This window comes from Lemur catta, chromosome 2 (genome assembly GCF_020740605.2).
Source record: "Lemur catta isolate mLemCat1 chromosome 2, mLemCat1.pri, whole genome shotgun sequence".
NCBI classification, from domain to species: Eukaryota; Metazoa; Chordata; class Mammalia; order Primates; family Lemuridae; genus Lemur; species Lemur catta.
In genome coordinates this window covers 57,653,100-57,672,453 of record NC_059129.1, presented here as the reverse complement: position 1 = coordinate 57,672,453, position 19,354 = coordinate 57,653,100, and the positions used below count along the sequence as shown (strand labels likewise).

The 19,354-nt window shown below is 32.6% G+C and overlaps 1 protein-coding gene across 3 annotated transcripts; it reads left to right on the top strand.

The window, feature by feature from the left end:
- Positions 1-616: 616 nt before the first annotated feature.
- LOC123632937 lies at positions 617-19,354 on the top strand. Of its 3 annotated transcripts, XR_006733509.1 has the most exons (6): positions 617-796; positions 1,929-2,072; positions 11,658-11,868; positions 15,774-15,816; positions 15,949-15,994; positions 18,876-19,354. XR_006733509.1 is itself a non-coding variant. In XM_045543721.1 (5 exons), the coding sequence occupies exons 1-5, from the start codon at positions 739-741 to the stop codon at positions 18,912-18,914; spliced, it is 273 nt and encodes a 90-aa protein (XP_045399677.1). In that variant the 5' UTR covers positions 617-738; the 3' UTR covers positions 18,915-19,354. The 3 variants fall into 3 exon arrangements, 2 of the variants coding, with proteins under 2 accessions (XP_045399677.1, XP_045399676.1); XM_045543721.1 differs by lacking the exon at positions 11,658-11,868 and having other exon boundaries at positions 1,929-2,015; XM_045543720.1 differs by lacking the exon at positions 11,658-11,868.

The window sequence follows — 19,354 nt, the reverse complement described above, 5'->3', positions numbered from 1 at the left end:
AACTCCTCACTACATAAAAGATAATAGCAACAACAAACATCAGATAAACGCATTCCAATTTTATAAAATGGAATGTTTATGCATTGGCATTTGTAAATCCTACTTGAGGGGACAGAACTTTCTTTAAGGTACAACTAAGCTAGCTAGAATAATATCCATAACTATCAGTAAACTATCATGATTTATCTTCACATATATTTTAAATAAAAAAGGATATGGATTATGAAATTATCTGACCAGTCTGGATCACAATAATTTTATGTGTAAAAGTAAATATTCTCTATGATAATTTCAGTCTAAAATTCTATGGTTTGGATTTCTTGTTACATTGAGATTTGTTGTTAATATTGTGGACATTAAAATAGTAAATGTGATTATATAAAACAAATACTTTGGAATATCAAGTGAATTGCTAAAGGACTATTTTGAACCTTGGTCACTTAGCAATTTATACCCACATTCTTGTAACTGTTAAAGTTTCTTAAAGAAACTGACCGCAAGAGGAATCAGCAGATGGGATTTTTGTGTGACAATGCACTTTTTCCAGCCGCTATCTCTTTCTTTGATTGTGGCACTATTCGACCAAGCATAGAAATGTTCTTGCTCTTAATAAGCCTCAGTGATCAAGACTGTGCAGAGGACTTCTAGAAATGAAAGGGTTTGCTCTTTCTTCTTCCAACAACGCCTGAGTTAAGACAGATAATCTGTAGACTGTTTTCTCCCAAGATATCATTTACAATGAAGATCTTAGCCTTTTTCTCTATTTTGTTCTTCTTTGGTGTCTACATTCTACCAGGTAATGTGAATATTATTGCCAGAGGGGTCAAGGGATCAGCATTAAAGGAGGAGAGGAGTTAGGATCTTTTTTAAATGAATATCATTGACAGCATAGAATACCATCACTGTGTCAGATTACGTTTATTTATATTCCCCAGATGATGACAATATTTGAATAATTTTTCAAGCACAATGCACTAATAAGGCTGTAATTCACCTTGATTATATGAGAATATACATTTTGTATATGTATATGTAAATGGTCAAAAGAAAATAATGCTACATTGATTTAATCAATCCATTAAATGTGTTTATTCAACACTCAAATTTAACTAAATTTAATCTATAAATAGATTTGAAAAAATTTGGAATGAAATGAAATTATGCTTGGAAATTATTCTTCCCCACTTTGATAGTATTGCTACAAGAGGTAAAGTCAGGTAAAATACTTTGCTAAAGGCTTCAAATTTTATTACATTCCTAACTGAGACTAGCTACACATCTACTCACTTCCAGTTAAATTCTCTTTCTTCTTTCTCTTGCTGCTTTCTTTGGATTACCAAGATATCTGTCATTATTAAGATCAGAGGAAGTCACATTAAAATAAATCTGCAATATTCCATTCTTTCATTGTTATTCTGCCCTAACATTCAAACACAAATAACTTTTTAGCTGACAATTTCTCACTAAAAGGGGAGAAGTGGATGGACTTCAATGAATAATGTAAACCAAGGAGTAAAAATTAATTTAAATGAGACAATAATTTTCTCCTTTATATTCATAAAAATTAATTAGAACATATTCATTAAATTCTCTCACTTTTTGGAAATACTCTGAGATCCATAGTATTATATAGATTTCAATATGCACGGTTGTTTTTTCTTAATAGCAATGAATTCAATAGCTAGCATTTGTTCTGCCTTTTGCCTGTATTATTATTCCTTATAATAACTATGTGAGATAACCTTATTAATAGCCAAATCATTCATTCATTTATTCAACTGGATTTTACACATGTGTCCTGTGTGTTTGTTATTTTTAAAAAACCTTTTATAATATATAGGGCCATGAAATAAAGGCTAATACATTAGTGTCATTATTTCTAAAAATATTTTTGTCTTATATTTTCAAAGTAATTTTTTTTTTTACAGTGTGTTCTCCCCAACGTGTTACCAGTCCTGTGATACCATTGCCAACTAGATGCACATTGAATCTCAAAAAATTACCCTCAATGAGCAGTAAGTTTTCCACAATATTGGAAAGGGCACAATACGGGACAGAAGAAAACAACACAGGTAAAATAAAATAAGGAGAAGTGTGTCTTGAACATTTTAATCAATACCTGTCAGCTGAAATGAAGTAACCACTCTAAGTATGTTTTCTATCTCATTCCCCGTTTACTTATCTGTTCTTGACTTTCATATTCCAGCTTTATGACAACTGAAATTCATGTTTAAAATGAGAAAGAACTCTTATTTTGAAGTCAGAGGGTCTGATTTTTGGCAGAATGCTGGCTAGCCAAATGTCTTTACTATTTCCATGAGGAAAAATGATTTGATCCTTGGTTCCTGCCACCTTTTTAAACATTGTTAGTGCCATAGTGCTGTTGTCTCAGTGTTTTAAATGTTGTCAGTGCCACATTGGGCTGTTGTCTCAATTTCCCTCCTACCTACCAGCTGGCAAAACTTTCTTTTTTTTTTTTTTTTTTTTGGTCAATCACCACTGTCCAAGACCCTTACATCTTTGGATGCAGAAAGAATATTGTCTCTTTTGATAAGACAATATACTTTCTACATCCAAAGATGTAAGGGTCTTGGACAGTGGTATTAATTAAAGTGTTCTTGTTAATTCAAAGGATGGTGCAATTAAGATAACTTGAAAAGGCAGCTGAGCAACAAAATTCTAGACTAAGGATTAGCGGCTTAGTTTAAAACAAATTCTCCTTGACTAAATTGAACAAGATGTTAGCAGGATCATGGAATAGAACGTTCCAGTCCTCCTCCTCCCCCTAGAATCATTAATTTGAATAATTATCCATGCATCAAAATACCTTCACAAGAGCTAAGGAAACCAAGTGAAAGATTATAGCACCTGAGTTGAGCACAGAAATAAGAAAAGATATATTGAAGAGGTTGGGAAGGATCGTTTTACATTACTCATGTCACCCCGCCCCCAAAACTAGACAATGCAGTGTAGAAGAAGATATCCTTCACATGAAAGAAGAAAGGGGAAGTGAGCATTGAACTTTGTCTTAGACCTCAACACTGGGCCCGTCTAAGTAAAACCCAGTGCTGAGCAGGCCCCCATAGCCCCAGACTCCTTACTGGTACTGGAAGACTGAGCTTCCAGTTCTGCCTTGGTTCCAGGCCAAATCTAGTAGTCCCAGACTCTAGACCTGCCTGGCAAACTCAGTGTCTGAACCTGTCCTACTACCAGGCCTGGTCCAGTGGCCCTAGGCTTTGGGGCTGCCCCAATATCAGTCCAGTTTTCAGACCAACCCAGAGCCAGCTAGGCCCATACAATCCCAGGCTTCAAGTCCATCCCAGTGCTAGTTCAGAACTCCTGGCTTCAGGCACTGGGCTGTCACCCACAAATATCGGATTCAGCCCTGCCCAGTGCAAGGTCAGTCCCTGAGATCATATGCCTAAGCAGCCCCAGGCTCCGGGACTGCTCCAGCAGACCCAAAGTGCAGGTCTATTCCAGTGGATACCAATTCTGGGCCAGCCTTCACCAACCCAAGCTCCAAGACCACTCTTGTGGACCCAGGTACCAGGCTTGCCCCCACAACCCAGTCTCCAGGCCAGCCTGCATGGCTCCAGGCACCATGGCATCACCTATAATCCCCATCTCTAAGCCATCTGTATGGCCCCAGCCTCCAATGGACTCAGAATCCATGGATGCTCTACTAGACACAAGGTCCATGCCCACCCAGTAGATCCTGGTGCAGGTTGGCCACCATGGACTGGAGCTCCAGGTACACCCTTGTAGACTCAGGTTCCATGGACTCATGTCCCAGGTCCATCCCAGTTGACATAGGTACCAGGCTCATCCCAGTACCTGGCTGGCCCTTGCAGATTCAGATTCAAGTCCCTCACCAGCACCAAGTCAGCCCTTGTGGATTCAAGCTTCCTGTTGACCTCTGAGAACACAAGAACTAGGCATGACCTTATGAAGCCTAGACCCAGACTCAACCCCACAGACCCAATCAGTCAGGAGAACCATGTTATAGGCTCAATCCAGTAGACTCAGGTGCCAGGCCTGCCCACCTGCTGACCCAGACATCAGACTAGATACCCTGAGAACTCCAGGAGCAAGCTGACCTGTAGACCATGCCAGGTGATCTGCCCAGAATCTCTAAATAAGCTGACTGGTGAAGGGCTTTCCCAGAAAAAGCCAATTTGCAATGACAAAAATAAATTCCTAGTTCTTTAAATGTGTAGACACCAACGAACAAGCACAAGTATCAAGAACAATGAGAGAAATATGTCACCACTAAAGAAATAAAATAAACCACCAGTAAAGAAATGGAGATATACAAGTTGCCTGACAAAAAAACCCAAAATAATTGTTTTAAGGAATCTCAGCAAACTTCAAGAAAATACAAACAATTCAAAAAAAAAAAATCTGGAGAACAATAATTAATCAAAATGAGAAATTTAACAGTGAGATTGAAATTATAAAAAAACCCAGAAATTCTGAAGCTTAAAAATACAATTAATGAAATGAAAAATGCAAGAGAGAGTATCAGTACCAGTATTGACCAAGCCATAAAAAGTATCTGTGAACTTGAAGATTTTTTTGTAAATATATAGTCAGAGGAGAAGAAAGAATGAAAAGCAATGAAGGCAGCTTACAGGATTTATAGGGTGGTACCAAGAGAGTACATTTTTAAGTTATAGGAGTTAAAGAACAAGAAGACAGGAGCAAACAGATAGAATGCTTACTTAAACAAATTATAGAAACATTTCCAAATCTGGGCAAAGATATAAATATCCAGGTACAGAAAAGTCAAAAATCTCCAGTAAAATTCAATTCAAACAAGAGCTTGCCAAGACTTATAATAAAACTGTCAAAACTGAAAAAGAAAAAAAAGAAAAGAAAAGATTCTAAAAGCAACCAGAGGAAAAAAACAAATCACACATAAGGGTGTTTCAATAAGACTAGGAGTGAATTTCTCAGCAGAAACCTTACATGTCAGGAAAGAGTGAGGTAATATGTTCAAAGTGCTTAAGGAAAAAAACTGCCAACCAAGAATACTTTACCCAAAAATCTATCCTTCAAAAATTAAAGAAAGATAAAGACTTTTCAGACTAAGAAAAGCCAAGGAAATTCATCACCACAAGATCTTCTTACAAGAAATGCAAAAGAGGGTTCTTCAAGCTGAAAGAAAGGAACACTAATCAGTAACACAAAAACAAATGAAAGTATAAAACTCACTGGTAAAGGAAAACACAAAACCAAACTCATAATACTGTAATAGTGGTGTGTAAATTACTTATATCTTTAGTACAAAGTTTAAAAGACAAAACTATTAAAATAATAGCTACAATAATTTGCTAAGGGATATGTATATATATATGTGTATATATATATATGTACATGTGTGTGTGTGTGTGTGTGTGTATGATATACACACATATATGTATCCTTTACCTTTAAGGCCACAAACAGATTGAAAGTGAAAGGATAGAAGAAGACATTCCATGCAAATGGAAATCAAAAGACAGCAGGGATATCTATACATATATCAGATAAAATAGACCTTAAGTCAAAATTTTAAAACAATCCATACATATATGTATATATTACATTATGTATATATAAAATGTTTCATTAAAAACATAAAATGGGAAGTAAATTAAAAGAGTAGTGTTAAGTTGTGTGATCAAAATTAAGTTGTTAGCTTAAAATACCCTGTTATATCTATATGATTTTTATGTAATCTACATGGTAATCACAAAGCAAAAAGCATAGTAGATACATAAAAGTTTACAAAGTGAGGAATCAAAGCATGCCACTAGAGAAAATCACCTAATCACAAAGAAAGTCAGCAAGAGAGGAAGAAAGAAACAAAGAATCTACAAAACAACCAGAAAAAAATTAACAAAATGGCAGTTCTTTCCTAACAATACTTGCCTTGAATATAAATGGATAAAATTCTCCAATCAAAAGACAGAGTGGCTGCATGAATTAAAAAAAAAATGACCTAATTGGTTACTGCCTGCAAGAGATTTATTTCACCTTTAAGTCCACACATAGTTTGAAAGTGAAAGAATGGAGAAAGATATTCTATGTAAATAAAATCCAAAAGACAGCAGGGACATCTATGCTTATATCAGATAAAATAAACCTTAAGTCAAAAACGTGTAAAACAATCAAAGGTCATTATGTAATGATACAGAGATCAATTCATCAAGAACATATAACAATAGTAAATACACACACACACACACCCTACATTAAAGCACCTAATTATAGATGTTCCTTAACTTTTACAATGGGATTACTTCTGATAAAGCCATCGTGAGTTGAAAATATGTCAGAAATGCATTTAACATACCTAACCTGCCAAACATCATAACTTGGCCTATACTACCTTAAATGTGCCCAGAACACTTACATTAGCTTACTATTGGGCAAAAATATCCAACACAGAGCCTATTTTGTAATAAAATATTGAATAACTCAGGTAATTTATTGAATACTATACTGAAAGTGAAAAACAGAATGGTTGTATGGGTACTCAAATTATGGTTTCTAGTGAATGTGTATCATTTTCATATCCTCATAAAATTAAAAAATCATAAGTTAAGCCATTGTAAGTTGTGGACTGCCTATACATAAAGCAAATATTATTAGATATGAAGAAAAAGATAGATTGCAATAGAATAATATAGGGAACTTCAACACTTCACTTTCAAAAGTAGGCAGGTCACTTAGAAAGTCAATAAGAAAACTTGAATTTGAACTACATTCTAGACCAAGAAAAAAAAAAACCTTACATATATATATATATAAAACATCCCATCTAATAGCAGCAGAATACACATTCTTCTCAAGTTCACACACTCCATTTCCAAGACAGATAATATGTTAGACCACAAAACAAGTCTTAAAAAATTTTAAAAGATTGAAATTATATCAAGTGTCTTTTTGACCATAATGGAATGAATCCAGAAATCAATAACAGGAGAAATTTGGAAAATTTACAAATACATAAAAAACTACATGGCTCTGAACAACAAATAGATCAAAGAAGAAATTAAAAAGGATATTTAAAAAAAATCTTGAAAAAAATGAAAATGGAAACACAACATACTAAAACTTATGAGATTCAGGGAAATCAGTTCTAAGAGGGAATTTTACAGCAATAAATGCCTACATAAAAAAAGAAAAACAGATTCTAAATAAACAACCTAACTTTGTACCTCATGGAACCAAAAAAAAAAAAAAAAAGGAACAAATTAAGACCAACATTAGTAGAAGAATGGAAATAATAAAGAACAGAAATAATGAAATAAAGACTCATAAAATGATAGAAAAGACCACAAAAACTAAAAGCCCTTTGTTATAAGATAAGCAAAATCAAATAAAAAACCTTTAACTAGACTAAGGAAAAAAAGGGGAAGCCTCAAATAAATCTCAAATAAATAATATCAAAAATGAAAGAATTGACGTTACAACTAATAGCACAGGAATACAAAGGATTATAAGAGATTACTATGAAAAGTTATACACTAACAAACTAGATGACCCATAATATAATAAATGGATAAATTCCTAAACACATAAAGCTTACCAAAACTAAATCATGAAGCAATAGAAAATCTGAACAAATGAATAACAAGTAAGAAAACTGGGTCAGTAATAAAAAGTTTCCCATCAAAGAAAATCTCAGGACTTGATTGCATCACAGTTGAATTCTACCAAACATTTTTAAAAATAATTTTTATTTCAAATTATTAAGCATTGTAAGAGTTCTTGTTACATGGATGAATTGTATAATGCTGAAGTCAGGACTTTTAGTGTGCCCCTCACTATAATAATGTTTATTGTACCCAGTAGGTAAGTTTTTGTCCTGCATCCCCCTCACCCTCCTCCTTTCTTGGTTTCCAACATTCTTTACATTGTTTTATGACCATGTGTACCCATCGTTTAGCTCCTAGTTATTAGTGAGAACATACGGTTCATGTTTTTCCATTCCTGAGATATTTTCCTTAGGATAATATTCTCCACTTCCATCCAAGTTGCTACAGATGACATTATTTCACTGCTTTTTATGATTGAGTAGTACTCTATTGTGTATGTGTGTTTTCTTTATTCACTCATCAGTTGATAGGCACTTAGGTTTATTCCACATCTTTGCAATTGTGAATTGTGCTGTGATGCAAAACAATTTTAAAATTCACATTTACTCACTATCATTTATGTGAAAAAGTTTAATAAAATGTTTCCATTGGTTTACAATCTGCAATTCTGTAGTTCTTGCTCCTTCAAATAAAAATTAACTTGGTTGTAATATACACTATGTATCTAAATCCCTCTTTTGCTTTATGTCTATCTTTGTCTTTCTCTTTGCCAATATTTCTCTATCTATACTTATATTTACATTAACTAACATAGTCACATTCATTATATTTTATTATTTTTAATTATCCAAATTACATTAATTACTGTGTTACATTAATGTGCATTATCTCTGGTCACTTTTACTCCAAACTTATGCTTTAGGACCCACAGCCTTTTAAAGTTCTTCTCTCTTGGCCATAACACTTCTTGGCCAATAACCTTAACATGCAAAATTTCCTTCAGTTCTTTTATGTTGGCTTGGAAAAGTCATAGAGTAGAATACTAAAAATGCTATGTGTATAACAGACAAAGGGCTTAGATCTAGAATATATAAGTGTTCTAATAAATCAATAAGAAAAAGATAAGTAATTTAATAGAAATATGATAAAAAGACTTAAACAGATCATTTGAAAGAGTGGATATACAAGCGCTCATCCTTATTTGCAATCAGGAAAATGCAAATTTAAGCCATGATAAAATATACCATCATACATTCAATAGAATATTTAAAATTTGAAATCTGCTCAACAGAAGACTGTTACATGTGTTTCAAGAAGTAGTGCAGTAATATTAATAGCAGCCATATTTACCAAATACCAAATAACCTATCTGATCATCAAAAGAGCAATAGATAAATAAAATGAATACCATGTATTAATGAAAATTAGTAATGCACAACTGTACATGCAACACACAGTTGAGTTACATGAATATGTTAATTGAAAAATCCAGAAACCAAAACTTATACTGTACAATTCTTTTGCTCTAAGATACACACACATACACACACACACAATGATCCTCTATTTATGATGAGGTTATGTATTGATAACCCCATTGTTAGCTGAAAATGAAAGTTGAAAATGCTTTTAATACACCTAACATGCAGAGCATCATAGCTTAGCCTAGCATAATGTAATTATGTACATAATGCCTACATTAGCATACAATTGGGCAAAATCATCTAACATAAAGCCTATTTTTTAATAAAGGATTGAATATCTCAGGTAATTTATTGAATACTGTACTGAAAGTGAAAAACAGAATGGTTGTATTGGTACTCAAAGTACAGTTTCTATTGAATGTTTACTTGTAAAGTAAAAAATCTATGAGTCAAACCACTGTATGTCAGGGACTGTCTGTATCCACAGTCATGTGTGGCATAACAATTTTTCAATCAATGTTGGACTACATATATGATGGTACTCTCATATCTTCTAATACCATATTTTACCATACCTTTTCCATGTTTAGATACACAAATACCATTGTGTTACAATTGCCTACAGTATTCAGTACAGTAACATGCAGTACAGGTTTGTAGACTGGGAGCAGTAGGCTATACCTTATAACTTATGTGTGTAGTCAGCTATACCAACTAGGTTTGTGTAAGTATACTCTATGATGTTCACACAAGGAAGAGATAGCCTAATGGTACATTTTTCAGAACATACCTTCATCATAAAGTGACAGTACTGTATATACATGTATGCATACATTTATATGTATATATATTTGCATATATATCTATATATTTTTATGTGTTTACACATTCAAAACCAGGAGTAAAGAATGCACACTGAAAGGATAAAAATATAAGGAGAAGTAAGGAAGTTAATGCCTACTTCAGGACAGTGATTACTCTTAGAAGAGAGGGAGGGGGTTATGATGTGATGATGGTGAGTGGAGTTTCTGGTGATATTTTATTTTTCGTTGTAGGTAGTAATCTCATGGCTATTTGATTTATAATAATACATTAAGTTCTGCATTTATATTTTGTGTTAAATACAAGAAAATATTTTTTAAAAGAAAAGAATGCAAGGGTTTGGGCTAATTTGTTCTTTTCTCAGAATGCCCTACTCTTGTGATATGTTACTCTGTGAATTGGACTATACTGAGGTTATTTGGAATGTACATTTCCTATCTGAGGATAAATATTGGTCTTAGATTATTATTATTACTATAATTCTCATCACTGTTACTATTTACTATTATATTACTTAATATACAATTATCAGTAAACAGAATTGCTTAGAGTGCTGGCTCCTATCACTGCAGATCCAGAGTATTGTAAGAGGATATCAGTTATCGTGTTGTTTCAAAATCCTCAATTGCTTCAAATGATTGCTACAAAATTTATCAGTGATATTAATACTTTCTTTTAAATGATATGTATATAAAACATCTCCATAAAAATATTTTACTAAAATATATAGACAAAGGATTAGTTAATTATAGAATAAAAAAGTCTTTGAGATGAAATCTTATACTGATGTCGCACTTATAAACATCACTGATGAGGGCACAGCTGTTCTGGCCCACCTTCCAAGATATGTCCAATAGGGCTTTCATATATTCATCGTGTTATGGTAGATAAGTACTTCCTGAGATAATATATTCCATGAGTTTTATAAAATTTTTAATTCTTAAAAAGCCATTTATTATATTGATCTAAAACCTGGATCTCTAGTAATCCACACCATTTATTTGTAGCTTTATTCTGTGGAGATACAGAGAATAAACAAAAACCTTCAACTACAGATCAGAACTTCCGTTAATGATAAAGAGACTTTGTATTCAGGTCCTGACTTCATTCCTTAGGATTGTTGAAGTTACAAAGTCAAAAAAGATTATTGTGTAAAATAAGATTGGAAACATTTTTTAAGTTTTATAGCTTCGGAAACTCTAGAATGAAAGAGAAAAAAAGGCAAGGGAGCACTGGAAAATTAAGAGCCTTGCTGAAAGATTCATTAGGCCCACCACTTCTGGTCATTAACTATTTCATGTTGCTAATCTTTCAAAAGTGTCTATTTTTAAGCAGAACTTCTCTTGAGGGTGGCTGTAGGGTGTAGATACAAGAGGAGGTATATTTAAAGAAAATAAATAGCACCTTTTAGTATCTTAGAACTGCTGAAGTCAGGTTACAAGGAACAAAGGAAGGAATGATTGTAGGAGAGCATTCACCATAGAACAGCACTAAGCGTGAATTATACAAGAGACAGAGAGGTTGAGATTAGCCCACTCATAATTTTAGGGGGTGAGCAAGACAGAGGAAAGTACTGATAAACTACAAGCTCTCCAAGTATCCCTTACTGAGTCACTGCCTAATTATTTCAAATGGGTAGGGGTGGAACTTCTACCTTAGGAATCAGATACTGTTTTATTTACTCTAATAGGGATAGAAGATTTCATTGTAAACATCTCTTTCATTTATTCTTTCTCTGTTGTCTGTGCTTTTTTGTGTGTCCTCTTTTATATCTTGGCATTTCCTTCCTTGACCATTAATTCCAGCCATTCTTGCCTTCCTTCAGCCAGAAATAAAGAGCATAGTCTTTCCTTCGACCGGAGGATTGCATGTAAATTGCTTGGTGGTTGTTGTAAACAACAGTGTGGGAAAGGTGAATTCAGGTTGTCCTACTGTGCAAGACCTACGACTCCTTGCTGCTTGATAGAATGTGACCCTCTGGATCCAATGAACTGGATACCAAAGATAGACCTACCCATGAGATCTTACAGACCCAGGTAATTGAAGATTCCCATATACAAGAAGAGGACCTATTTAACTAAGTCTTCTCATTATTACTTCTCATTACTTCATTCATGACCTAGAGCTTCTGTACATGCATGTCGATAATGAATAAAGAATTAAATACAATATATTTCAGCCAAAAACATGCATTATGAACATCGTGCCTGCTAGGAAGAAAGAAACAGAATACATACAGAGCAGGGCTTTGAACTCAGGAATAGAAGCAGAGTGGAAATGTCTACAATGGGGCTACTATGTTTAGTAAGATTCTGAGGTCAATTCTTTGTTTAGTGTGAAAAGCATGTTGTAAATCACTAGTGATATATATTAGCATTCTTTGAGTATAGTCAGAGTGGAGATAGAGTTGATAAGAAATTTTATCCCTGAACTAGTAAAAATTGTTGCAAGAACTTTGAAGGATTATGGGATCCTCATAACTTTCCTCTGTTTAGTGACATAAGTTTTAAAATATAAATAATCCAATAAAACAATCTTTCGAGAAGAATAATTCCAAGCGATAGAATAGAGGGAGATGAAGTGGAAGAGGAAAAAGAAGTAAAGTAAATCTCTGTAGCTTGTGGAATAATAATAACAATAATTTTGAACTGTTAAAATTATGATTAACTTCTTTTTTATTTTTTTCTTTGTTTTGTGTTTTTAAGATACTCTCACATATTTTCAGATGATCCTTGTCATGCTAGTTATTGGAGTTGTAGAAAATACTAAATTTTATAAAAAATAATTTGATAGAATTATGTGTGTATATGCACACATATATAATTCTTATTATAGAAATTTCTATCATATCCAGGGTTTATGTAGCAAGGATGTATTGACAAAGGCTAGAAGATGATCTTGAGGTAAAAGATCAGCAGCTGGTCCTATTGCCTCATCTACTTTAATGATTTGCCCCTTATTCAAATATCTTAAAGCATCAACTCTAAAAATGCATCATGGTTCTTCAGGGACTGCTATGTACTAAATACTAATTAAAAGAATGTTCTTTAGGCTAGCAGGCTTGTTTATTATGTGAACTTATAACATGTGGACAAAGGTCACATCGAGTAAGGGAGATAGGCACTTAAGCTTATAGGGACTAGCAAGCTATTTAAGTTGAGGCTACTTGTACCTGGTAGGATTTTTTATGTTGCTGTGACATGTACACATGTCATAACCTTAACATATCTTGTGTATGGTACCTGGGTACTTTAGAAAATACTGAGCATCCAAATTATACATGATGTTGCTGGTGTGTGTAGTGCTGTGTTCTCTGATCTGTGTCAATCTGGAGCTAAATAATTCTATTTGCATCTTGTGACTTGATTTATGATCCAAACTTTGAGCCCCACCTAAGTGGTTTCACAGTATCCATATTACTATCTTTGTATCCATTGTAATATAGATGGAAATTATGAGGAAAGCTGCTGTAATTTTACTAACATATGCACTCATTATTAACAGGTATATATCAGTAGTAGGAATATTTCAACATAAGCTAATCATATGATTATCTTTTATAGATATTGATGGTCTTCCCAACTGATTATACCCATTTATATTACCATAAACAGTGTATGAGAGTTCCAGTTGGTCTACATTTTTTCCAATTTTAGCCCTACTGCTGTAGTTGTGAGTGCATATCATTTGCTTTTGATTTTGTTTTTCCTCTGCACTAATAATGTGGATTTTTTTTTTCACATACTCGTTGGCCATTAGGTATGCACTTTTGTGAATTTGTATTTGAGTCTTGGGTCCATTTTGTCTATTGGTTGTGTCTCTTTTTCCTACAGATTCATAGGAGTTATTCAATGTTAGTTCATGATAAAAACATTGATAAAATGAGGATAGAGGGAACATTTTTAAACTGATAAAGTTTAGCTATACCACAGCCTATATCAAAGGTAATATTTTAGAGTGCACTGGAGTATTGAACACTTTCCTCCAAGTTCTAAAACAAACCAAGAATGTCAATCTATCAATACTTCCATAAAACATTAAACTGGAGGACTGCACCAGTGCTATAAGCTAAGAAGAAAGACAAATAGTATAAGAGGTGGAAAGGAGAATAAAAAGGTATCATTATTCACACACATCTTAATCAGATATTTGGAAAGTTCAAAAAATCTATAAACTAATAGAAATACTGTATCAATTCAGCAAGTTCACTAAACAAAAAAGTGAATTATATTTTTACATACCAGAAGCAAATTGAAAACAAAATTTTAAAAAATGAAATATTTTAGAGAATCATCAAATTTCTAGGAATAATGCCAATGGAGAGATGTATGTCAAACTGTAAAACATTATGGATAGAAATTAAAGCTAAAAATAATTAAAGAGATATTTTCTCTTCATGAATTGAAAGAATTGTAAGTATTTTAACTTTCCCCAAATAATCTAAAGATTCAAAGAAACTGTAGGTAAATACCAGGACTCCTCTCTCTTAAATTGACAATTTAATTTTGAAATATGTATTAAAATGCAGCCAAGAAGAGGCAAGGTAATATTGAAAATATCAAAGTTGGAGAACTTATTTTATCATATATTAAGACCTAATGTATAGCTATAGTAGTCAAAAGTATATGGTAATAGTACAAAGATTCACTAACTATTAGAACAAAACAGAAAGTAGACCAACATATTTAGAGTCCCTTGATTTATAATCTAGGTAAGACTTCAGAGTAGTAGGGAAAGAATGACCTTTCCAATAAATGATACTGTTTTACTTGAATATTATATGAGAAAAATTTTATCTTGGCCCCTCACTCACACCAAACAGGCAAGAATATATTTTCAGAAAGATTACATATATAAATATGAATGATAAAATAATAATTATAGACCTGCAATAGCCAATATATTATAAACAACTTTCAAAAATTACTAACTAAAAATTAATAAATTGTTCTCTGTTTAAGAGCTTATGTTCATTAAGATATATTTAGGAAGGGAAAATGCAATTCACAGGGTGAGAAAAGATTTTAGATATTTATTTATCTAAAAGTAATCATCCAGAATATAAAGAATTCATAAATACAAAATATAAAATTCAATTAAAATAAGCAAAAGACTTACACAGACACCTCACAAAAGAGTATATCCAAGTGTTCAATAAATATGTAACAATGTGCTTAACTTCATTAGTTAATGAAGTATAAATTGAGCCCATACATGATATTATCACTCTATACTCAAAAGGCTAAATAAAATAGAAAAGATGGGAGATAATCAAGTATTGGTGAAGATGTGGACCAATTGGAAACCCTTAAGCATTGTTGCACAGGGTAGAAACTGTTATACCTCCTCCACTTTTAAGTTTATAGTTGACAGAATTGTGTATATAAGTTCATTAAAAGACATGAACTAAAATGTTAGAAATAGCATTTTTCATAAAAGTTTCAAACTAAAATTCTCCAAATTGCCATTGTGATGGAAAACTGCATTGTGCTAGCCACACAATGGAAGATCATATAGAAATGAAAATTGAATGGTACATAACTACACAGTATGCAGAAATCCCACAAACATAACATTTAATAAACAAAGTGAGATCCAAAAAAGTACATACAAGAATGTATCTGCATTCAAAAGTAAAGTTATTATCTCCATCAAACTAATCTATGCTATTAGAAGTCTGCATTTTGGTTACCCTGGGAGGGAAGAGGTAGTGATTAGAAGATGTATTAAGGCTCAGAGAGGTGGTGGCAGTTGGTAATGATCTGCTTTTTGATATGAGAGCTGATTACGTAATGAAGTCAACTTGTTAAAATTTAATGAGCAGTACACTTATATGTGCACTCTTTTGTATATATACTATACTTTAATAAGCAATTAAAAGATAAATCAACTGTGCATTTGTTACCAGTGTTTGCTCTAATCAATTTTCTTCCTTTTTCAGATAATCCATATTTTTTCAGGCCTTTTTACTACTTGATTTCTGGGTGAGTTCTATCAATTAGAAACACTGGAGGAGGAGTATATGGTGGGTGGAAAAAGCCTGAATATTTTTCCTTCTCTGCTTCTGCTTTGGGACAGTGTTTTCTGGTACTGGCTAATTCTTCCTTTGGTTGCAGTTCTCCATTGGACATCCCCAACCTTCATCGTCTCACCTCTCTTCAGGTACCCAAAATATAGATCTACCTCCCATTGAATAACCACAGCATTTAGATTCTGGAAATTCAACTCCTTCTTCTGTCCCCAGGCTCAATGCAGAGTACCAGACACCTGCTTTTGCTAGCTTTATATTGCACCACCATTTTATTTGGCTTCTCAATCTCTCTATCACTAGTATGACAAATTATAAATTTTAAATTCCAAGTTGGATTATTTAGAATAGTTTTGTTTTCCTGATTGGAAATAGATAAACTAAACTTAAAAATTCTTTAAACTAGATTAAAATAAAAATTTCAAAATATATTAAGTCCCAGAACTACACTTACTAAATGAAATCGAGCAAAAAATATTACAATCCTCATGACTTTAACACACACATTCATAAACACACATTCATATACACACACAAGATATTTTTGTTAGACTTTACATTTCTTGAAAATTTACTTGTGGAAACAAGCGTTCTACCATATTAACTACGCTTTCTTTAATGACAAATCAAATGCATGTCATGCACTTGCCTAAGAGAAAAGCCTCAGAGAATGCTAGATAGGAGGAAAACAAGCCTATGCAATTTTCACCCAACACCCTTCTTCCATAAATGAGGAATCTTGAGGACAGAAAGGTTAAAGAACCCAGAGCCAAGGACATTCGGATTCACCATCTGATAATGCTCTCATTACAACCTGCTGCTTCATGGAATACAAGAACTGAGGGAAAGCGTCAAGTCCTAAGACCTGTTGCTGTCAGACACAAAGCTATATATTGGCATATTTCTTTAAACTTGGGTTAATGAATCATCCTCTGATTGGTACATGTTGCATAGTCCTTAAAATATGTCATTTTATATGAAATGTCCAACCTGCAATTGTATATCTGGTAATATTCTCATTCAAGAAGAAAAAAATGAAAATACAAATTAATGAAACATGAATTCTAAAGGTCATACTTAAAAAAGAAAAATAATCTCAGAAGTTTGGTCTAAAATTGGAAAAGAAATGGGAAAACAAATAAAATTGTAAGTAAATCCAAATAAAACCTTGTCTGTGTAAATAATAGTAGTAGATTATTTGTTGGCTTTAAAATATTATTTAATCATCTGACAAAATTGTGTATAAATTTAGGTAGGGTGTAAAGACTGGTGCTGAAGTGTCCTAAAATTCTTTTATTTACGGTTCAGTAGGCAGCTCGAGGTAGTAAAACATTGATTTAATCTGGATAATACGAGAGTAACCAAAAGATGTAGAGTACATAAAGACTAGAAATAACAGTAAACAAAGTATTATATTAATTTGCATCTGTAAAAAGCAAGACATTGATACAATAAACCAGAAATAATGAAATTGTTGGGCCTCAAGTAGCTGGATGGAATGAGATAGACAGGACTAAGAGAGAGATGGAATTTCTCTGAGCATTCAGTTTTTAATGTAATTTTTATTTTTTACAAAATGTTAATGTTTTAAAAATTTTAAACATAAAATTAAAGCAACAGGAATGACAGAAATAATCCTAAACTTGGATTTAATAAAATAAATATAATCATGTATTAAAATAGCATAACTACTACCTCAAATACTTATTTTTTTGTGGTGAGAACATATGAAATTTAGTAATTTTGAAATGCACAATACATTATTATTTATTGCATCCATCATGCTGTACAATATATCTCAAAGAAAAAAATTTATTCTTCCTAATTGAAGTTTTATGCCATTTGGCCATTATCTCTTGACTCAATTATTTCACATTGTATTCATGAATCGTAACATCATTCTGTACATGGTAAATATATATGTTGGTAACCTACAATAAAAAAATAAAAAATAACATAACCACACATAAGGAAATAAGGAATCAATTCAAGGAACATTCAAGCATTGTACTTTGTACAATTAAAGGATAAAAAGAGCTATAAAAATCTAAAAAACAATAAAAACAAGAATGTCTTCTTTTGCCACTTCAAATCAGCATTGTGCTGGAGGTTTTAACCAGTGCAAAGAGAAAGAAAAAAAGTGCCAAAAGGCAGATATATTGGAAAGAAAGATTTAAAACCATCTCTTTTCTCATATATCATAATCACATATATAGAAAATTCCAAGAACTCTACAAAAAGGCAACTAAAACTAATAAATGAATTTAAGAAGTTTTCATGATTCAGCTCAATATGTAAAAATCAGCACTCTTTCTATTTACTAGTGAAGAACACCTAAAAAATACATTACAATATTCAATATCAATAAAATGTGCACTATATGAGGAAAAATGTAACAAAATTAATGCAAGTTACATATACTAAAAACTACAAAATATTATGAAATTGAAGAAGACCTCAACAAATGAAAACATATTCAAAGTTCATGATTGAAAGACTAAATATTGTTAAGACAATTCACTCTAAATTACTATCTAGTTATATTACAATCTCATTCAAAATAACGGCTTCTTTTTTTTTTTTTTTTTGGTAAGAATTGACATACTCTTCTAAAATATATATGGAAAGGAAAAGGACCAAGAATAGATAAAAATAATTTTGCAAAAGAATGACAAAGATAGAAGATCTACGTGATCTGATTTCAAGACATAGTATAAAGTTTCAGCAATAAAAAGACACAGGGTTGCCATAAGGTTAGGCATAAATCAGTGAAAGGAAACAGGAAGTCTAGAAATAGATGCAAACTTACAGTTAATTGATTTTAATGAACGAGTCATAGAAATTTAATCAGTAAAGAGTTGTCTTTTAAACAAATGGTTCTGCAACGAATGAATAACAATATGGGGACAAAATGAAACCAGAAACTACAATGTCCCAGAGTAGGAGAATATGGATGTCCCTGCTTGGGAAGAGTGACAGGAAATTCACCTTTCTCTGCCTTTTTGTTCTATCCAGGACCTCAGTGCATTGGATGCTGCCCACCCAGATTGGTGACAGTAGATCTTCTTTACTCATTCTGCTAATTCAAATGTGAACCTCTTTCTGAAACATCCTCACAGAAACACACCCCAAAATGATGTTCACCAACTATTTGGACATTCCTTAACCCAATTAATACGACACATAAACTTAACCATCACAAACATAAGATCTCATTAGGGAATTGCAAATTAAAATGACAATGAGGTATCACATGTACCTGCTAGGATGGCCAAAAGTCAAAACACTAACCACATTGAATGCTGACAATGATGTGGAGCAACAGTAACTCTCATTGATTTTGATGGGCCAAAGATGGTCCAGCCACTTTGAAAGATAGTCTGGCAGTTTTATATACAACTAAACACACCTTTAACATACAATCCAACAATCGTGTCCATGGTATTTACCCAAATAAATTGAAAAGTTATGTCCAAATAAAACTTTCAAATGGA